General features: G+C 40.3%; 1 protein-coding gene across 1 annotated transcript; it reads left to right on the top strand.

The window, feature by feature from the left end:
* Positions 1-17769: 17769 nt before the first annotated feature.
* Positions 17770-22401, top strand: LOC308684199 (up-regulator of cell proliferation-like; the record flags this gene model as incomplete). Its single annotated transcript, XM_081355316.1, is given in 5 exon segments — positions 17770-18453; positions 18455-19522; positions 19526-20428; positions 20432-21176; positions 21179-22401. Coding segments are annotated over 5 exon segments (4623 nt in total).
* Between the last annotated feature and the right edge of the window lie 1408 nt (positions 22402-23809).

Below are 23809 nucleotides of genomic sequence, written 5' to 3'. Positions count from 1 at the left end.
GGAAATTTATTACAATTTAAAGCCTAATTAGTAATTACAATATATAATATACTCTTAAAAACATCTACCTATTTTAGTTAAATGTGACTGTACAAAGTCATTGATTACAAAAATTGACTGTACAAAGTCATTGATTACAAAAATTGACTGTACAAGTCATTTCAAATTAAAAAATGTTTGTTGTCATGACATCATGACTTTTTTTTTTACATGATATTCTTGAGGGACCACTAACATGTCATTATATAGATCAGTGAGAGGGACGCAAAATACAAAATCATCGTTATTTTCATGTAGCCTAAACTATTTATACTGTGTGAGAAAAATTAGCATCAAGACTACAAAATTAAATTTAATGTTTCCAATATTGACATTCTGACTGGCTACTTAAGCAGAACGAAATAGCAATATTATCAAACTTGAAAACTTGAAACATGATTTTTTTTATTATTATTATTAGTGACCCTAAACTTAGTGAATTAGTAAATGTAAAAAACAAACAAAAAAAAAACATGTTAAACATCTTTCTTTAACATCTTTGGAACACATGCTAACTTTCATAGCCCTAAGAATACTTTTCTGAGTTTTAGTGGTACAACTTTGAAAAATACCCCTGGGTGTTCCTATTCTGTGATGCCTGCTCTCGGATAGGTTGATTTGGTGAGTTGACTGAGGACTCACAAAGACTTCTTTCAGCTCCTTTCTTTATTTAGTCTATAGGAGCATTTATTAAGTAAGGAGCATTATGATTGTTATTTTCTTCAAAAGTAGGCTATTCCATTCTCCGAATTGCTCTTAAAATTAAGCAGACACTGATTGGACAAAAGGTGGACAAATGTAACACATTTTCATGTTCTCATTTTCAGGAAACAACATTAAAAAAAATAATGCAACATTAAGAAACTCACTCTACACACAGTGTTGCAGATCAACAAGAAAAGTGTGACAGATGTACCTGTCCAGTCCCTTCCAGATCTGCCATGTCAGACTGCCTGTCAGATCCAAGTGGACTTGTGAAAGAAAGGATTGTTCTCTCAGACCTACCGTTAGTGTCTTTTGTGAGACTTGGTAGGTGCAACATTTCCAAATCAGAAATTCTGAATAAACTGCTCAGCAATTCACAGCAATACACTGATACATTTGTGCACTTCAACATGGGTTGTGGAAAATCAACAAGAAAATATCAAATAGCTTGGTTGAGATTGCACAAAATCTGGGAATATTGGAGGACAAGGATGGTGAAGAATGTCAGTGGGTAAAAAAAAAGTGCAAGAATAGAGGACATAGTGCAGTTCAAGAAGGAGGAGTTGCCCTTGCAAGGAGAGATCTTGATGAAACTGGCCAAGTTAGAGAAGGAGGAATGCCGACTGAAGAAAATGTATGATAATAAGGGCTTGAGCCGACACTGGAGGGGACTCAGGGGCTTGAGCAGACACTGGAGGGACTCAGGGGCTTGAGCTGACACTGGAGGGGACTCAGGGGCTGGAGCAGACACTGGAGGGGACTCAGGATCATTGGAAATGTAGTGCAGAGGTGGCAGGTGAATCGTGAAAACAACACAAATCTTTGCTCCCATTTGCACCATTATCAATAATTTTGCCAGTCAATGTCATCACTAAGGGCGGTGCATGCAGCTTTTACACATAGCTGTGCCTCGACTTTATTTATTTCCACCCTTCTTGCTGATGTCTTGACTGTTCCTTATAAAAAATTATGACAGCCGGCATCTAGAGGGGACTCAGGGGCTTGAGCTGACACTGGAGGGGACTCAGGGGCTTGAGCTGACACTGGAGGGGACTCAGGGGCTTGAGCCGACACTGGAGGGGACTCAGGGGCTTGAGCCGACACTGGAGCGGACTCAGGGGCTTGAGCCGACACTGGAGCGGACTCAAGAGGCTGAAGCCGACACTGGAGGGGACTCAGGGGCTGAGGCCGACACTGGAGGGGACTCAGGGGCTGAGGCCGACACTGGAGGGGACTCAAGAGGCTGAAGCCGACACTGGAGGGGACTCAGGGGCTGAGGCCGACACTGGAGGGGACTCAAGAGGCTGAAGCCGACACTGGAGGGGACTCAGGGGCTGGAGCAGACACTGGAGGGGACTGAGGGGCTTAAGCTGACACTGGAGGGGACTCAGGGGCTTGAGCCGACATTGGAGGGGACTCAGGGGCTGGAGCAGACACTGGAGGGTACTCAGGGGCTGGAGCTGACACTGGAGGGTACTCAGGGGCTGGAGCAGACACTGGAGGGGACTCAGGGGCTGGAGCAGACACTGGAGGGGACTCAGGGGCTTGAGCCGACACTGGAGGGGACTCAGGGGCTTGAGCCGACACTGGAGGGGACTCAGGGGCTTAAGCCGACACTGGAGGGGACTCAGGGGCTTGAGCCGACACTGGAGTTGACTCAAGAGGCTGAAGCCGACACTGGAGGGGACTCAGGGGCTGGAGCTGACACTGGAGTGGACTCAGGGGCTGAGGCCGACACTGGAGGGGACTCAGGGGCTGGAGCAGACACTGGAGGGGACTCAGGGGCTTGAGCCGACACTGGAGTTGACTCAAGAGGCTGAAGCCGACACTGGAGGGGACTCAGGGGCTTGAGCAGACACTGGAGGGGACTCAGGGGCTGGAGCTGACACTGGAGGGGACTCAGGGGCTGTAGCTGACACTGGAGGGGACTCAGGGGCTGAGGCCGACACTGGAGGGGACTCAGGGGCTTAAGCCGACACTGGAGGGGACTCAGGGGCTTGAGCCGACACTGGAGTTGACTCAAGAGGCTGAAGCCGACACTGGAGGGGACTCAGGGGCTGGAGCAGACACTGGAGTGGACTCAGGGCTGAGGCCGACACTGGAGGGGACTCAGGGGCTGGAGCTGACACTGGAGGGGACTCAGGGGCTGGAGCTGACACTGGAGGGGACTCAGGGGCTGAGGCCGACACTGGAGGGGACTCAGGGGCTGGAGCAGACACTGGAGGGGACTCAGGGGCTGGAGCTGACACTGGAGGGGACTCAGGGGCTGGAGCTGACACTGGAGTGGACTCAGGGGCTGAGGCCGACATTGGAGGGGACTCAGGGGCTTAAGCCGACACTGGAGGGGACTCAGGGGCTTGAGCCGACACTGGAGTTGACTCAAGAGGCTGAAGCCGACACTGGAGGGGACTCAGGGGCTGGAGCAGACACTGGAGGGGACTCAGGGGCTGGAGCTGACACTGGAGGGGACTCAGGGGCTGGAGCTGACACTGGAGTGGACTCAGGGGCTGAGGCCGACACTGGAGGGGACTCAGCGGCTGGAGCAGACACTGGAGGGGACTCAGGGGCTGGAGCTGACACTGGAGGGGACTCAGGGGCTGGAGCTGACACTGGAGGGGACTCAGGGGCTGAGGCCAACACTGGAGGGGACTCAAGAGGCTGAAGCCGACATTGGAGGAGACTCAGGGGCTGGAGCAGACACTGGAGGGGACTTAGGGGCTGGAGCTGACACTGGAGTGGACTCAGGGGCTGGAGCTGACACTGGAGGGGACTCAGGGGCTGAGGCCGACACTGGAGGGGACTCAAGAGGCTGAAGCCGACACTGGAGGAGACTCAGGGGCTGGAGCAGACACTGGAGGGGACTCAGGGGCTGGAGCTGACACTGGAGTGGACTCAGGGGCTTGAGCCGACACTGGAGGGGACTCAGGGGCTGGAGCCTACACTGGAGGGGACTCAGGGGCTGGAGCAGACACTGAAGGGGACTCAGGGGCTGGAGCAGACACTGTAGGGGACTCAGGGGCTGAGGCCGACACTGGAGGGGACTCAGGGGCTTGAGCCAACATTGGAGGGGACTCAGGGGCTGGAGCTGACACTGGAGTGGACTCAGGGGCTTGAGCCGACACTGGAGGGGACTCAGGGGCTGGAGCCAACACTGGAGGGGACTCAGGGGCTGGAGCAGACACTGGAGGGGACTCAGGGGCTGGAGCAGACACTGGAGGGGACTCAGGGGCTGGAGCAGACACTGTAGGGTACTCAGGGGCTTGAGCCGACACTGGAGTGGACTCAGGGCTGAGGCCGACACTGGAGGGGACTCAGAGGCTGGAGCTGACACTGGAGGGGACTCAGGGGCTGAGGCCGACACTGGAGGGGACTCAAGAGGCTGAAGCCGACACTGGAGGAGACTCAGGGGCTGGAGCAGACACTGGAGGGGACTCAGGGGCTTGAGCCGACACTGGAGTTGACTCAAGAGGCTGAAGCCGACACTGGAGGGGACTCAGGGGCTGGAGCAGACACTGGAGGGGACTCAGGGGCTGGAGCAGACACTGAAGGGGACTCAGGGGCTGGAGCAGACACTGTAGGGGACTCAGGGGCTGAGGCCGACACTGGAGGGGACTCAGGGGCTTGAGCCAACATTGGAGGGGACTCAGGGGCTGGAGCTGACACTGGAGTGGACTCAGGGGCTTGAGCCGACACTGGAGGGGACTCAGGGGCTGGAGCCAACACTGGAGGGGACTCAGGGGCTGGAGCAGACACTGGAGGGGACTCAGGGGCTGGAGCAGACACTGGAGGGGACTCAGGGGCTGGAGCAGACACTGGAGGGGACTCAGGGGCTGGAGCTGACACTGGAGGGGACTCAGGGGCTGGAGCCAACACTGGAGGGGACTCAGGGGTTGGAGCCAACACTGGAGGGGACTCAGGGGCTGGAGTAGATCTGTGTATGGCCCAGACACACATAAATGACAGAGCCATTATGAATAGTGCAACGCTCTCTGGGTTGAGCTCTGGAATTTCCCTCACTGGAACAGACTCTGAAATTTCTCTCACTGGAATGGACTTGGGAACTTTTCTCACTGTAACGGACTCAGGGATTTCACACTCAGGAACAGACTCGGGAAACTCTCTCACTGGAACAAAACTGTGCTTGGCTGAACTGTCCAGATTAGATGGTAGTTTGGTTCTGATGAAGGTGACCGTTTTGGTGCTGCGCAAGGTAAGGTTCTAATCCAAAACAAATCCATTAGAGCCATTCCAGGGGCCCGTTCTTCGTACGTCGCTAACTCAGTTAGCTGGATTTTATTGTTGGCGATTTGGCATGATCTTGGATTGTTTGGTTCTTCGACGCTCATCCTGGACTTGCTGTCATAGCAACAGGTGCACAAGCTTAAACCTGCTCGGGAGCAGGCTTATTTCATGTTAACAGGATTAGACTGTGGCTTCATAAGCGGAGCTGATACGCGAAGTCCAGCGCAGTGCGATAGTGCACTTTCTGAGATATACATTTTTTCTCGTGACTCGTGAGATTGTCGTTTACGTTATTAATTTGTTGGAAATGCACATTTATTTTCGACTTGTCGGAGTCGGGCTTTAACTACAGCACAAACTGTTTGCATTGCCCTAAGATTATTTGTGAGTTGCTCTTTCCTTTACACTATTGGAAATGCGGAGAACTTGATGGAAAGTGCTGTCTGTCAGGTCATTCGGAGTTTAGGTTTTAGGTTTAAAAAACAGTTTTAGTTTTTTTTGTGGCATTTCCAAGCCACTTAAGGATAAGGATAAGGATAAGGATAAACTTTATTTGTCCCCAAGGGGAAATTTGTCCTGGGCAAGGTGCTACAATACAACACACAACACAATACACAACACTGTATACACAGTACACCAATGTATAAAAAATAAATAAAATACAAAATAAATAAAATACTTAACACATTTAGTTGCTACTGCTAATGTGTAAAGGTGCATTGCTCCGGGTCATATTCAGCAGTTTTACTGAGGCAGGAACAAATGAAAACTTCAGTCTATTATTCCTACATATTGGCATTCTCAGTCTCTTTCCCGATGGCAGCGGCTGGTATTCACTAAAAAGAGGATGTTCAGAGTCAGTACTAATACTCGTTGCTTTCCTCATCATTGCCTCTTCGTATAGAGTCTGTATGGGTTCATATTGTTTTAATCCTATGACTTTCATGGCTGTTTTGTGAATATGGATCAATTTGCTTTTCAATTGAACAGACAAATTTCCGAACCAGACTATAATTCCATAACGAATAAGACTTTCAAGTGTGGCTCGACTTAAGACCCAATGTTGTAAAGCAGTTTTTTTAAAGCAGTTTTTTTTTTTTTAGGCTATCGTAATTTTTTATGAAGATCATGCAATCATGACCATGCCGATTACAGTATATGTCACTCAGGTTTCACTAACGTGATTGGTACCATAGATTATAGGCTAGACCATAGACTGCCATCAAGGCCTCAATGAAGGGGATTATGTGAACAGAAAGGGGGTTCACAATGTAAATGTGCAGCCCAGTTACTATTGTGATTCTTCTTAATATTCTTAATATTAAAAAAGGCAGTTGACTAAAATCTTCCATATCACAAATGTGAAAGCAAAATGGCCAGGATCTGTGCATGACTTAAGAATATTCAAAGATTCACATTTATGCACATTATTTGAAAGTGGTAAGGAAAGTTCCACAATTAAATATCAAGCTCACTGTATTACATACACTTATGCTGATCCTTACAGAACTGCATTTTTTTCATAGGTGATTATGACATGTTCCTGCCTGCAGACAGGTGTTTTATGACCCCATTCCCTGACCCAAACCAGTAACAATGCAGCTCTAGCCAGGACAAGGGCACACAATGAAATGAACTTTGGCTAACTAAAGGGAAGATTTCAGTGTCTGAAAAGTCTGAGGGTTGCACACCTGACAGGGCCTGTGACATTGCTGCATGTGCCATATTACACAACATTGCCAAAAAAACAAACACTTTTCATTAAATGTTTAATAAAAGACACATATGCTTAGTTCCTTGAGTTTTATTTCAATTGTTCTTTGTAAAGAGAAGCCAGTGGTCAAGTGCCTGCAATAAGAGATATTAGACACATGCCTCATGCAACAAATAAAAAGGAAAAGTTGGCTATACACTGCCCACCTGTAGGCCTATGTCTCCTCTGTCTGTGCAGACTCTTCTGTAGGCCTTTCTGTAGATGTGGAATCCTGCAACTTATATTGCAGCCATAAAGCATACAAGTATAAATGAAGTAAAGTTATTTATGCACTTGCAGGTAGGCTAGTTCCTCCATATGACAGTTATCTGAGAGGGTTTATTCACTGTCCAGTGCAATGGAAACAAATGGACATGTATAATTGGATGTGTATAATAATAAATGTGTATAATGTATAATAATTGGATGTGTAATTTGATCTCGGATGTTTTAAGCAACGTACGAAGAACGGACCCCAGGAAATAAGTCCACACTAAGACAAGGGGCACACAAGACAGGAATCATGACAGAAGGATGAGAGAGGACCAGGCCTGGAATATTTTACGTTATGTTTGGTTTATATGTGTGTGGCTGTCATCCGTGAGGGCCTTCCTCTTTAACTTTAGTTTTGTATTTTATGATAAAGTAAGTGTTTAATGGTTCTCCAGTTCCCGTCTTCTCCTTCCCTGAATAACAAACCTTGTTACATTGATCTTATTCTGTTTATTGTTTATTTTATTTAATGAATTTTGTTTTTACGAAACTGTCAGCTGACAATGAATCACATTTAACAAATCTTAATTATCAAATTATTTTTATCCTATTGTAAAATGATGTAATTTGAGTGAACAGGCATTGAGGTCCTCCCTATTTCAACAAGGTCCACTCACTTCACAACGGTCGAACTGAGTGTTGTTAATGCGACAGTCAGTCGCTCTAGCCTTTGAAAGATTTCTCATCAACTACAGTAAAAGCGGCAGTAACGTTTGTACTGGACTTTTTTGAAAGTTATATTCAACTGTCTAAAAAAAAAAAAAAAAAAGGTTCACAACTTGTCTAAATACCTTCACTCTGGTCCATTTTTGTACATAATAAAGAGTATTAAATTCATGGGAATGGACAGTTGGACCAGTCACTGGACAGTTTTCAGTCTCTTTTCATTCATTCATTCATTCATTTAGACATAATGCAAAAGGAGAAGAGTGATCATGAAACTTGAAAACTCTCATTGTGATTGTGCTCTGTGAAGCCAGCTACAACTACTACAACTATACTGAACCAAGCACGTCCTTCGGATGAACATTAAACCGAGATCCTAAATCTCTGTGGTCATTAAAAATCCCATAGCACTTCTCGTAAAAGTAGGGGTGTAACCCCCGCTGTCCTGGCCAAATTCCCTCCATTGGCCATTTCAATCATGGCCTCCTAATAATCCACATCGATCACTCTGTCTTTCTCTCTCTTTCTCTCTCTCTCTCCTCTTCACTCCACATATAGCTGGTGTGTGGTGAGCGCACTGGCGCCATTGTTCTGTGGCTGCCGTCACTTCATCCAAGTGGATTCTGCACACAAGTAGTGTTTGAGGGGAGACTTGTAAAGCGCTTTGGGTGTACCGTATAGTAAAGCGCTATTTAAATGCCTTATTTCATGTTATTTCATTAACTTGAATAAATGTGATGATTTGTAGTTTCATCTGTTCATATTATTTTGAACTCCTTTCGTACTGTACATAAGAAAGATTATTTGGAATATGTTTATATAGGCCCATATCAATGAATAATGTGTAGTAACAAATGATATGTAATATGGATTATGTGGTCAGATTACAAAAACCTGTACTTGTAATTACACTGAAAAAAATGATTTGTTGAATTTAATAAATTTTGTTATGGTAAGTGGTTGCACACAATTGATTTTAGCTACATTTAAACAAATGCATTAAGTTGAACTAAAATTGATTTAGTTCAACTTAATGCATTTGTTTAAATGTAGCTAAAATCAATTGTGTGCAACCACTTACCATAACAAAATTTATTAAATTCAACAAATCATTTTTTTCAGTGTAGATTATATTACATTTTAAAATGCCAATAATCAGATTACAGTTACTTAATAACTGATTACATGTTTGAGTCAATTTAGTTTTATGAATTGTTTTTGTACTCTGGTCAAAAATGTACATCAATGCACTTTTACTTTTGTGATGACGAGCTGTCGGTATAGCTGCAGTCACCAAAGTCTGACTAACGATACCTTTACATGGTATTTTATAGGCATTCAGTGGGCAGTCCTTAAAGGTGCTGACAGTCCTTAAAAGTCTTGACCTTACACACTGCCTTAGAGATGACCACTAAATCTAATCATCTAAAGACAATAGATGTCCTGATCTCATCAGCATAACAGTGCTGATCCAATCAGCCTGACAGTATCACCCATACCTTCACATGATCATAGCTTAACTTGGGACCATGACACTGTTCCGGAGGTGCATACAAATACAAAGGTTAATTTCCGACACCTGGGTTTCTTGAGTTAATCTTCTTTGAAATATCATCATCTATGCCTCACATGCTAAAATCAGTAACCTAAATTAAACATTTAATAAATTTGTAATCCTACACATGAAAACACTTGAATTAGCCTAACTGAACACTGTCTGTGTGTATTAAAACTTCAGAATTATATTTGTATAGACCTGCAACAGTAATAAGGTAAAGAGTGGGCCAGACCAACCTTCCGAACATATGACTTACAGTATACTTAACTAAGAACGTTTCGGGAAACACGTATTAACGATAAGGTACAGCTTAAGGTGTAACTTAAGAACGACGTAGCGTTAAGAAGGTTTCGGGAAACACAGCCCAACTGAAGATCAGAGTGGAGGATGATGGGAAATTGGACAGCTCTCCAAATCTGCATTGTCACTCTGAACTCAGCAAGTTCCTGCAAATCACATGACTGAAAGGAAAAATAAAACTGAAAGGAAAAATGAAACTGAAAGTGGAAAGTCTTCAAAATACTGTTATTGTTCATTTTACAGAAATAGCCTGTATTGCACTTTAATCCTTCACTATTATAGGGACTTATGGGGACATTATGTTCTTCTAATGTAATCTCTTTTTTTAAACTAAGATCACACCACCCTCCCCTGCTCTGTTGTTTGGTACAGTCCAGAGATGGAGATAAAAGAGAGAGGGGCTCCGGCTGGTCCTCCTCATACTCTTCAGGCATCAGAGAAACATTTCAAATTCAGGGTAAGTATCTGTTTCTTTTCAGATGTAGAACTGATTTATATTCATGTCTGCTTGTGATATTCAGTGTTTGGATATTCTGTAAACAATCAGTGGAGAAATGGCATTGTGTGAATTGGGGAAAGAATTAAAGGGATACTCCACTTTAAAATGAAAATTCTGTCATCATATACTCACCCTCATGTAGTATATTTTTTCCTACTATGGAAGTCAATGAGACCAGAAACTGTCTGGTTACTGACATTCTTCTAAATATCTTCCTTTATGTTCAGCAGAAGAAAGAAATTCATACAGGTTTGAAACAACATGAGGGTGAGTATATGATGACAGAATTTTCATTTTAAAGTGGAGTATCCCTTTAAGGACTGATTTGAATGAGACATAATTTTTCAAGTTTCACTGATGAAATTTAAATTAGATCAGGCTAAATAATAAACATGAAGAATGGATTTAAGATTAACTGCTTTTTATCTTCTTTTGTTGTTGTTGTTTTGGTATGTTGTATTTTAGAAGTATATCCTTACATTTAATAGGCTCCAGGAAGAGGGTTGAGAACCACTGAGATAAATCAATTAATCAAGAGTGCATCAATACTTCAATACTTTTTCCCTAAGAATGTCTTCGTTAACAAAAAACAATATATATTTTTACAGAGACGTATACTATGTTGTAGCAACTCATAATGTAATAACTGCACATAATGTGGTATTACATTTATTACATAAATAATTACATCATATCTTACATACATTATTGTAACAAAATATTCATAATGTAATAATTTTATATAAACGTAATAAAATCTTGAGCTCATAATGTAATAATTTTTACATTGAAAAATTTAGTACATAATAAACTCACCAAAAACGTAATTTATTCATAATTGTAGTAGCTTTTAAAACATAAAAAATATTAGTATTCCATTACAGTACATTTCTGTCAGGACCACTATCGTCAAATATGATTGACAGTTAGCATTCAGTTTGGATTGGCGGTTTGGTTCTGTTCTGGGCAAGAACTCCCTGCGCATTCATGCAGCCTAGCATGGATAAGAGCAGGGAGAGCAGTGATATATGCAGTCATATGCAGTGCGCAGCTAAGCAGTGAAAGTACAGTGTGCTTCCTCATTCATGAAAATGATTTCTGCTCCCGTCGTACTGAATTTAGTTGGTTTTGGAGGTGAAGATGACGACTCCCATGAATCCACACTTCTTCACAGGACCATCAAGCTATGATGTTGTTAGTGTTGAATAACAGATCTCTGCGGTGAATGTCCCTACTGTGTATTTTGTACAAGTATGTTACCGATAATATAGATTAGCTTTAGCCACAAGCATGTGCTACTTTAACACTGCATGTTGCAATAATTGGATAGAATCAAGAACAAGCATTTTTCCAATGCAACCAGATAAGCCTAGAACAAGTGCCGTGAATCTCGTGTTCAAGTTCACAAACTGGAATTAATCTGAGGTGAAATCCTTGTGGGGAACGAATTCCTCTCGCTAAATTCACAACTGCACGATTTCTTGTGAGATGAAGCGGTTTGCCTGCCGAATTTCGCCTTTTAATTGGCTCCTGAGAGTTGACCAACGTGAAATGCCAGAACTGATGCTACGCTTAATTTTTAAAAAGTATACAGTATGTGAGAAGTAGAAGTAGAAGTCAAGGCAGGTCAAGGTACTTTTTTATTTTCTCCTGTTGGAGATATTTGTCTTAGATGAGAGAACTGCTGCAACATCAACCCACCAAAAACATCCATCATTCAAACATTAATATTCACTCCACATAAAGCATTCTTCCCTAAACTAAATAAAAACACTATTATTAAATAAAGAAAATAAAAACATAAACACTATTAGTTCATAAATTACCTAAAAAGCATGCAACTCCTGTATTTATATTACCTCTAATCCGCCAACAGTACATGCAGTTATATCACCACTTACTGGAGTTGCTTATTAATCAGTTTTGTCGACAATAGAACAAACGAATGTTCATTTTCACCGTTAGGTCCCCAAACCAAATGATGATTCCGTAGCTGTCACATGCCAGTCCTGTCTTGTGCTGCACATGTGTGTTTTGTTATTTTGGGCCATGTGCTCGTGTCTATTGTCTAGCCCCTCCCATCTTGTTATCTGATTATTGGTTAATTTGTCCCACCTGTCTGTCTCGTTACCCTCCTTTGTTTGTTCCCCTATTTAGCCTCCTTGTGTTTGTAGTCTGGTGCTGGGACTCTGTATTATGTCTAGAGTCAGACATTAGAAAAGCACAGACAAACAAAGAAGTAGTGGTAGCTATCTTCTTTGATGTGGAAAAGGCATATGATATGCTCTGGAAAGAAGGATTATTAATTAAGTTAAAGTCTTTAGGAATTGGTGGTAGAGCATATAACTGGGTTCAGAACTTTTTATTTGACAGAAAAATACAAGTTAAAGTAGGTGAAGAATATTCTAGAATGTATACAGTAGAGAATGGAACACCACAAGGTAGTGTATGCAGCCCATTATTTTTTAACATAATGATTAATGGCATCTTTTTACAAGTTGAACATAACATTGGAAAATCTTTATAAGCAGATGATGGGGCTTTGTGGATTAGAGGTCGCAATATAACATATGTTCATAAAAAAAATGCAAAATGCAATAGAGGAAGTTGAAAAGTGGGCTAATAAATGGGGGTTTAAATTATCTGTATCAAAAACGCAGGTCATTTGTTTTTCAAGGCGGCTCAAAAACATACCCCTCTCTTTGAAATTATATGGGAATTCTCTGGAGCAAGTAAAATTTATAAGGTTTCTTGGAGTTTGGTTCGATGAAAAACTTACATGGAAAATTCATCTGGATAAAATTAAGAACAAGTGCAAAAATATTATTAATATTCTTCTGTGTTTATCAGGACGGGAGTGGGGAGCTAGTAGGTCATCCCTACAAAGTATATACTGGGCACTCATGAGATCTGTGTTTGATTATGGATGCATTGCCTATATGTCAGCAGCAGAAACAAACCTCAAACAATTAGATGTACTGCAAGCACAAGCCCTAAGAATCTGCAGCGGAAATCATTTAAATCATCACCGGTATCAGCTATGCAGGTGGAGATGGGAGAAATACCGTTAGGTATAAGACGAATGAAGTTAATGTTGGCATATTGGGTTAATATCCAGGGACAAAGTGTTTCACATCCTGTAAAAAGTGTACTGACAGACTGTTGGGAACATAATAAAACAAATTTTATGAGTTTTGGGTGGATAGGTGATGCAAAGGCGAGGAATATACACTGTAAAAAAAAATCCCGTAAAAAAACGGTAAATCTCTGGCAGCAAAGTTTCCAGACGGGTTCTGTTAAATTACAGCAAATAACCATTTCACAAAATTACAGGCAAAAACCGTAAAAATACAGAATTGACTTTACGGTCAAAATTAATTAAATTACAGTACTTTACTGTTGATAATGGCTTATTAAACCGTGCAAAAACGGATAAATTATGTCAAATTACATAAAAAGAACATTTAACTTTAAGGTTAAACTGTAAATTTAGGGTTTTATAAAGTTATTTTATAATAATGCTCTTGTCTATCTACAGTAATTATCTTTTAATATATAGTTTTTCTGTGTAAAATAACTATGAAGTTATGTATAAAAATGGAATAAGTACATAAATTCAAATACAAAGTTTGTATATTTACAGTTTTATTTTTTGCAGATCCAGTTTCACAACTTTGACCAATCTCTAATTAAGTACTTAATAATAGCAAATGTACAGTCAATTTCTGTTAAATTAACTAAATGTACAAGTACGGAATACCTGCACATTTACAGTATTACTCATTAAACAAACACTGAACATCAAGATACGTGAATGATAGGAAATACAAGCTTAGTATATAATTTAGAACATGTAAAAATATTCACATTAAAAAAAAATTACTGTATACCTTTATACTCTAATATAACTTATTTTAAACATTTACAATTACATTTTATCCAAAGTGACTTAAAATTAAGAGAACAATAGAAACAACAGGAGCAGTGACAAGTCCCAGTTAGTGTAGCACAGTGCACAATTTTTCTTTTTTTTTATTAAAACAAAAATGTAGTATTATTGGGTCAAGTGTTTATGAAAAGATGGATCTTTAGCAGTTTCTTGAAAATGTGTTGAGTTGGGCAGGTCATCCCACCAGCAGGGAACAGTCCAGGGAAAGGTCAGTGAAAGTGATTTTGTGTCTCTTTGGGATGATGGCACCACAAGGCGCCGTTCACTTGCAGAACACAAGCTTCTGGAGACACATAGATCTGAAGCAGTGAGTTTAGGTCTTGCTGCAGCATCTGGATCAGTTGCAGAGGTTTGACTGATGCTGGAAGAGCTGCCAGGAGAGCATTACAATAGTCCAGTCTGGATAGAACAAGAGCTTAGACAAGGAGTTGTGTGGCTCCGATAGGAAGGGCCGGATCTTTCTGGTGTTGTATAAGGCAAATCAGCAGGATCACACAGCAAGGATGGTTTGGCTGAAACCATAAGCAGTTCTGCCTTGGCAAGGTTGAGTTGAAGGTGAAGGTCATTCATCCAGCAAGAATTTTCCATCAGGTAGGCTGAGATGCGAGCAGCAAACGTCAGATCCTTTAGCTGGAATGAAAGGTAGAGATATGTGTCATTAAGTGATAGGAAAAGTCATGTTTCTAAATGACAGAGCCTAGTTACGCTAAGAAAAAAAAAAAGATGAGTGGAATCTATTCAATCGCGGTCTTACTGTAGTAAAACCAAACCTTGTGCAGCTACAGTGGCCTCACAAGGATCAAATGAATATTCACATGGGAAAATACAGTATAAAACAAATACAATTTTCTGCCACTTTTAGTGCAATCATATGGAATCAGAAGACTCGGCCATTATGATATTTTAAATTACTTCTTCCCATACCTGATTTGCCATGATCATTCTGCTTTCCACTTGACCTGAAATCACAAAAAAATATTTTTTAACAACTCAGTATTACATTTACACATGTAAGAATATGTTCCACTGAGACAATGCAAAACCTCAACTGACTATGATCTGGAAGCTGAGCAGGAAAGGCTAACAGTGAAGTTTTGAGCTGAGACACCTAACGTTAGGGGTGTAACTGTCTGTTCATCTGGATCAATGCAATTTTCATAACCAATGATCAAAAGTATCCTATGAAAAAGTCTACTATGGTGACCCCAGGTCATCCAAAATGTAGATAAGTTAATTTCTTCATCAGAACACAAACATTCTATCAACTTTTATTTTATAAGCCTAATATATGCACATATAGGCTATGCATTCTATAGGCTAGCTGTGTGTTAACAAGCAGATGCAGCCAGAATATGCAATTTATCATGCTGTGTTCATATTCTAGTCTCGTTTTCTTAACAGTCTTGATAGCCACGTTAACCCTTATGAAAATTAACTAACGTTATGGTTTAACCACAAAGAAAAAACAAACAAACAAACAAACATGGTAGGCCTATTTCAAAATATTCCGCCATTTAAGAGATCGATTTAACGTTACTGACAGATAGCCTACTATCGCGTATTAAGGAAGATTTTATACACAATTAAACAGAATTTGATATGTATAACAAGTCTATGAAAGCTTGTTTTAGGTCTTTTGAGATGTGGGTTCAACTGATCTTTCTTAAAACAGATGGAAAATGTAAAGACGCATGCTACATTTTCAGTGTTTTGCCCTCCAGCTCTCGCCAGTTATGACTGAACATAATTTAAGAATGCTAACGTTAGCTTGAAAACTGTAAACGTAACACAAATGTAATATAAAATATCGTTCACATGTTAACTTACTTAGTATAATGAGACTCTTACCTCAGCCGGTGATCGGTTGGCATGATGTCCGCCGTGACGAACAAGGCTCACAGAAAAGGGCGTTATTTCCGTAGAATTCAAACGGACTGACTCTGACAACAGCTCCTGCTCACAACTGCTCTTGACGAATACGATTGCTTTGAACCACTGTTGATCTCACAATCCACTTCACGAGAGTACCGGTAAACTGAATTCAAATCTCCCGCTTGCCCAAACTCGACTGATCAGCTAACGTTAACCGTTGTGGGCGGGAGTAAACAGCGGAAAAGTAATGGCGGCGAATTTGAATCTGCGTCATCGCGCACGCGCACTCACACACACAAAGCCCTGAATGTGCAGCAACGGAGATTTGGAAAAATATTAATAAAATATACATGAAATTATGGGAGAATAAGACAATGAAATAATGATCAAAATGAGTATAAAATAAAATGTGAAATAAAAAATAACTGTAGCATATGTAGGGTACTGTATGTACAAAAACTATTATTTAACCTTTAAAAAGCTCACTTTAACCCCCACATGCTTAATAATCTGTAAGGCAAACATATTGAATAGATGCAGATTTCCGCAGTTATACCTTCTTTTCTTTGTTTTCTAATTTCACAGAAAAAATCTGTAAAATATTACTTATAATTTCTGTAAAATTACACATAACTCTGTAAAAATACAGACAAGTTCCTTTTAAAAAAAGTAAAATTGATGTAAAACCAAAATACAAGCAATTACCTGTAAAATTAACAGTGGACCTTTAAATTACAGAAAATGCCTTTTATTTTACAGATATTTGCTGTATAATGACAAAACGGTAAAATTCTGTAAAAAAATACAGACAATTACCTGTAAAATTACACTTTTTTTTTACAGTGTAGGATTAAGTCAAGTACAGTATAGCAACACGGTCTCAATATCCTCCATCCAACCTGATTCTTATATCATTCGGTTCAGGACTTTTCTACCTTTTCTTTTCTACCATAAGAAAAGTAAACAGACCTTAATATCAATCCGCATGAGCAGCAATCAGGTCAACACTAGTTAAGCTAGCGCTATATAAATGCCGTCTGCCGGAAGCTAGTTATTTTGGTCCATACATTTTTAAATATGGATATTTTTTTACAAGAACACATCGCTTCCCTTTAGAAGGCCTTTATTAACCCCCGTAGAGCCGCATCAAGCACTTTAATCATGAATAGATGCGCTTTTGTGATACTCACCTCATTTGTGTTTCAGTTCGGTAATAAACTGCCGCTCCAGGGATCATCTTCATCTGCTGTTGGGGTGTGTTGTTACAGTTAGCCAGTCGTAACAGTGGCTGTCTCAAATGACACTCGGAACTAATACAAAGCGTTTCAGACAGAAGATCAAAATTAGGGCAGAAAATATTAATTTTATAGAACTGCTTTATGTGCAAAAACTGTACCAACATTATATGTGAACCTCAAGAAACCCATTAAAATCATTTTAAGGCATATTATGGCCCCTTTAATAAGGATCAATGTATACGTAGTTCATACAGTGAAGTCTATAAAGTGTTGTTTTTTTTTTTTACATTTGATTACTTCATTCAGTTTCTGTAATATTTCTCTAAAGCAGTTTATTTCATTTGTATCTTTATTCTCTTGTATTCATTTGACCTATTTCTTTTGATTTGCTTATGTTTTCTAATTTTAATACTCACTGTTTACTTCAATAATTCAATAATCTATTTTGACCATGCTGGCTATCCCATATTCCCATATATCCTGTGTGTGTACTGTACCTCTTATTATGTGCTGCCTGATCTCGATTAGGATGATTTGGTGATTTGTCTGTAAGGGCTGAACATTTTGACTCACCCTCAAGTTGCTCCAAACCTGTATGAGTTTCTTTCTTCTGTTGAACACAAAAGAAGATGTTTCAAAATGTAACTAATTTTCTTCTAATTTACAGAGAACATCATGAAGAAACTCATGGAAAATTTGGGTTTGGCAGAGTATTATGGGAAGAAACTCACTCTACACACAGTGCTACAGATCGACAAGAACAGTGTGACAGATGTGCCTGTCCAGTCCCTTTCAGATCTGCCATGGCTGTTCTTGAAGAGACTGATGTTGCTACAAAGGACAGCGAGGAGTGTTAAGTGTTCCTCTTCAGATGGGGCAGAAGATTCAGAGTGGGATGATGATCAGGATAGTGCTGAATCAGACTGTCCTCAGTCAGTAAACCCTTTAGATGTTTTGACTGCTGTGTTTCTTTGTTCTGACACTTTTCTTCAGCAGGAAATGATCATGAAAATGTCCATGTGTCAGTTTGCGGTTCCTCTGCTGCTTCCAAACAGTGATGACAATCAGATCACGCTTATGCTTTGGGCAATGAGAGATATTGTGAAAAAATACAGACCACACTCCCTGTCAGATCCAAGTGGATTTGTAGAAGAAAGGATTGTTCTCTCAGACCTACCGTTAGTGTCTTTTGTTAGACTTGGCAGGTGCAACATTTCCAAATCAGAAATTCTGAATAAACTGCTCAGCAATTCACAACAATACACTGATACCTTTGTGCACTTCAACATGGATTGTGGAAACATCAACAAGAAAATATCACATGGCTTGGTTGAGATGGCCTGGTATCTTCCTTGTGGAAAAAAAAAACATTGACGTCTTTCCTGAGCCAATAGCGATTGCAAACTTGAGAGGTGACATCCAGGACTTTGAAACACAGTACTCTTTTCTTTGTGAGGCTTCAGCTGCTGTGTTTGTGTTCTTTGAATCACAGTTTTTAGATACACAGTTAATTTCAGTCCCCAGTCAGAAACCTACGCCTCAGCTATTTTTTGTGGGGGACTCCAACAACAACAGCATAAAAGCAACAGTCAAGAAGCTCAATCTGAAGAAAAGCAATTTCATCTTTATAGCCAGCCATAATGATGCAGACTTTGTTAGAAAAATTCAGAGCAAGTTACAAGATGCAATTAAAAACAACAATCACAAAACCTCAGTTGTTAGTTTAGCTGAGATTGCACGAAATCTGGGAATCTTGGTGGATGAGGATGGTGAAGATTGTCAGCGTGCAAAAAAAAGTGCAGATGAACTCACATCAAAAATAGTGGATATAGTGCAGTTCAAGAAGGAGGAGCTGCCCTTGCAAGGAGAGATCTTGATGAAACTGGCCAAGTTAGAAAAGGAGGAATGCCGACTGAAGAAAGTAGGGGATAAGAACATTGATAAGTACAAAAAGGACCTTGAGATGCAGAAAGATAAACTCAGAGAAGAGCAATGTAGCAAAAACATGTCTCCCACTATGAGCTGCTTCATCGGTGCAATATCAACACCAGAAAGGGCCTACTTCTTAAAATGGTTGAGAATCGCTCTAGAGAATCGATCACATGAAGTACTGCCTCAACTCAGAAAACTGTACAAACAGAAATGTCAAGATGTTTGTGGAAACAAGGAAGATATTGCTGAGCTTGATAAAAAGATTTCAAACAGTTCTTTAGGAGTGGAGCACTTCATTCGAGAGATGAGCCAGCTTTACGAGGCTTCAGTCTCGCTTCCAGAAGATGCACTTTACCGAAAACAGCTGGAACACTTACCTAGACTCTGTGCTGAACTACTATTGGATGGATTTTCACTTGAACTAGTGGATGGAGATTCTTCAAATGTCCCTGTGAAATGGCTTTCTAGTGTGTTTTCTGAATTAAACACACTGGTGTAGTCCAAAAACAAGATTATGGTTGTCACAGTTTTGGGCGTCCAGAGTTCAGGTAAGTCAACGCTGTTGAACACCATGTTTGGAGTTCAGTTTGCAGTAAGCAGTGGAAGGTGCACCAGGGGAGCCTTTATGCAGCTTATTAAAGTTGCAGATGATCGCCAAGCAGAACTCAATTATGATTATATAGTGATAATTGACACTGAAGGACTGAAATCCCCTGAGCTCGCACAACTGGACAACAGCCATGAACATGACAATGAGTTGGCAACTCTTGTTGTTGGGCTGAGTGATGTAACAATTGTCAACATTGCCATGGAGAATTCAACAGAGATGAAAGACATTTTACAGATCATTGTTCACGCCTTCATCAGGATGAAAGAGATAGGAAAGAAACACACATGTTTGTTTGTACACCAGAATGTTGCTGATGTCTCGGCTCATGTTTTAAACATGAGAGACCGTAAGTTTCTGTTGGAACAGCTGGATGAAATGACAAAAGCTGCAGCCAAAATGGAGAACAAACTGGAATTCAGCAAATTTACAGATGTGATGAACTATGACACTGAGACGGGTGACCACTACATCCCTGGATTGTGGCATGGAAACCCCCCAATGGCACCAGTGAGTATTGGCTATAGTGAGTCTGTGTATGCTCTCAAAAAGCATATAATGGAGATCTTCAGATGTTATGAGTCCTACAACATCAATGAATTTCTTAAATGGACCAAAGACTTGTGGACTGCTGTGAAATTTGAGAAATTCATCTTCAGTTTCAGAAACAGCCTGGTGGCTGATGCATACATGAAACTGTGCACAGAGTACAACGGATGGGACTGGACACTGAGAAAGCAAATGCACACATGGGCGTTAGAAGCTGGAACCAAGATCTTAAACCATGGAAAATTTTAAAACTCTGAGAAGTGCACCGTTGAAGACGTTCGTTGTCGTTTAATACAGGAAACAGAAGCTAAGCTTTTAAAAGGACAAGATGAAATTAATGACAAGATCAAATCATACTATGAACAAGGAGAAGGTCATGTTGAACTAGTGGAAAATTATCGACAAGACTTTATAAACTCTGCCACGTCTTTGAAGAAGGAACTTTCAAATTCTGTTACAATCAAACTGGATGCAGCTGTTTCACGTCGAAGTGGAATGATCAAAGTGGAAGGAATAAAAAAGACATACATGGACACAATGGAGAATAAAGTGCTGAACTTGCTGAAAGACTGTCGTGAGAACAAGTCAGACATGTCAGACTCCATGCTGGATGAAGCATTTGAAAAAATGTGGCAGGAGACTGTCAGGACACTGGCAGACACAGGGCTCGAACAACAAGATATCAGGACAAAAGTTTTTCATTGTTTGATGATAAATCTTCAATCTAGAGGAAGTTCAATTTCTCAAAACTTAGACAAAGTTGAAGATTTAAACAGTCATGGCCATGGAAACTTTGTTGTCCACAAAAGCTTTCAACAAAAGATTGCATTCTGGAATCAGAAGATCAACAGGGTTCAAGAGATGTCAGACAACCTTATCAGAGATTGTTGGGAATTTGTTAAAGCAAAGGGGGAATGTAATGATGATTATGATGACACATACATCAGGGAAATTCTTCACATGATTGATGATAAACTTAAGGCTCATGAAGATCTTGAGCTAAGGGAGATTTTGAGCTGTCCCTTAAACTGCACATATGCGGTTTTGCAAGCAGAGAATTTCAAGAGATTCACAATCAACTCATCAAGGAAAACAACCCACGAACAGCCTTGGAGAACTTCAAACATACATACCGCTCTGACTTCATTGACCTTTACCATGAACGAGACCAGTGTCAGAGGAAAGCTGATGAATTCATGAGAAATTGCCTAAAACCTGCCTTGGAAAGATATATTTCAGAGAACTTGGGCATGAAAATGGCAGGCGAGATGATGACTGGTGAAAACTCAGCAATTTTTGGATCTAGGACAACATTTCAGATTTCACTCTTGAAAAATCTTCTCGATAAATCTCAATTTGAAACATATTTGCAGTTCATCTCGTCATATGAAACATTTGTTAAAACCTTTATTTTGGACAAAATCAAAAAGCACTTTTCAGCAGAGAACAGAATGTTCACATTGGAGGAGAACCTCGTCAATGAAGTCATCAGTGAAATTAAACAGGCCATTGAAGAGGCAGAGCGAGACCCAAAGATAAATGACATCAAGGGATTTATTGAGAACATTTGTAATAAACTTGTAAAAAGGCTTGTTTTTCCCAAGGACGCAGTGGACAAAATCAGTTCACTGAACAATGCAAATCTAAAAAAATTTGCTGAATGCCTTCAATGTTCTGTAATGGACATGGATAAATCACTGAAAGTAAGTTTCCAAGAAAGACATTTTCAAAGGAAAATAGATTGTCTTCAAACCAAACCACAGGATGTGCTGTTCAAACGAGTGCATGGCTGTGGGAAACGGTGTCCATTCTGTAAAGCACCATGTGAGGCTGGAGGAGACGCTCACACTAAACACTTTGTGTCAATCCACAGACCACAAGGTCTCGGCACCTACAGATGGGATAATGATTCTAAAAAGCTAGTGACCGACATCTGCTCATCACTAGTGCACATCAACACACGCTTTAAGTGCTGTGACACCAACGATCAGTTGCATCCATATAAAGAATACAGCAAAATCTATCCAGACTGGCGAATCGATCCAGACCCCAGCATAGAGGCCTCAGCATACTGGAAATACGTGATGGCACAATTCAATGAGCAGTTTGCACAGGAGTACAATGCAAAGCCTGCAGAAATACCCTGGGGAAAAAATCACAGAAGAAGATGCAGAGAAAAGCCTAAACATCAGTTAACTCCCTCTCTGACCTCTGTTTAAATTAGTTTGGTATGATGGTAAGAAAACTTAACACACCTTAAAATCCAAGTCTCCATGAACCATTAACTATGACAACAAATGAAAATAAAAATAAAAATGAAAAACCCTGCTGGTTTCAATATTAATCATAGCATATCTTGACTAATGCATGAGTGCCATTATACAAAAAATTGCTTGCACTTGCTCTTGCTCTTGCCTTGTATTAAGAAAACATTAAAAAATAATTAAACTAAGCTAAGTGTTTTATATATAAAATAAATATGTGTTTTAGATGTAAACTTGTAGTACTATTTCAAATGTAGTGGTATACTCTCAGTGACAAATCATTATTTTACTTATACATGCATGAATTATTTTGTTTTGTTGACATTCATGACATCTTATTTTAGAACAGATTTTCTTTCAAAGGTTTGAAAGAAAAATTTGAGCTTCAAATCTTAGTCTTTGATTTTTAATCATGTACTATAACTGTGTGGTGTTTTTCTGAGCTATGTTTGTGATTGTGAATTTGATCTGGTTTGTGATTGTGAATGTATCTCTGTTAAGAGTGGTTGTTCTGTGACTCTGTTAAGACATATACAGGCATGTCTGTATTAGTGAGGTCACAACACTGCTGACATCTGCATCAGTTTAATTAACATTTGAAGCATTTGCCAATCACATGAAATCAGTGTAACCTGAATAAATGTTACCGGCAACAGAGTTGTTTTGTAACTTTTATTGTGAATAATATATTGTATGTCTTGCATCTACAATTGAACAAAATCACCATTAAACAATCATCTAAAGATATTGATCAAATATATTAAAAAGCATGGGCATATCAAACTTCTATACACATTTGGGTCTTTTATTAGACCATCTAATGGACTCACAAGGAATTTTAATGTCTTCTGCATGTAGCCTCCGACACCTCCAGTAGTTGTTATTCCTTTTACAATATATGTGGGATAGAGTTGCCTAAAATCTAAATGATTTAGATTTTTAAAGATATCTAAAATGTCCTGCAAATTTTACAACCAAATGTGAATGAACATTAGCAATTACAACTGTTCTTTGTTCCGGCATTTTTTAGAGTGCGTCTTTAAAACTGTCCGGTCAACACTTCATTTTAAATAGACATGTTGTGACAAACAACGTTTTGTAACGCGGTAATGGAAATAACACGAAGATGAAGGAGGATGAAAATAATAGTCTTTAATGACAAAGCTCAGGAACTAGGAGAAAACCACACTAAACATTAATGAGAACGGACGAAGATTGAGGGAGAACACAGGGTATAAATACACAGAGAAAACAAAAGGAACTAAATTAGATAATTAACAGGACACAGGTGAAGGAGATGACTAATTAGACAGACAGGGGAAAACTGGGTCACAGGACTAAACCAAAACCACTATGAAACAAG

The sequence above is a fragment of the Scardinius erythrophthalmus genome (assembly GCF_964197995.2).
Source record: "Scardinius erythrophthalmus genome assembly, chromosome: 23".
Taxonomy (NCBI): domain Eukaryota; kingdom Metazoa; phylum Chordata; class Actinopteri; order Cypriniformes; family Leuciscidae; genus Scardinius; species Scardinius erythrophthalmus.
Note: the sequence above shows the minus strand (reverse complement) of the source record. Positions and strands in the feature narration are given on the sequence as shown.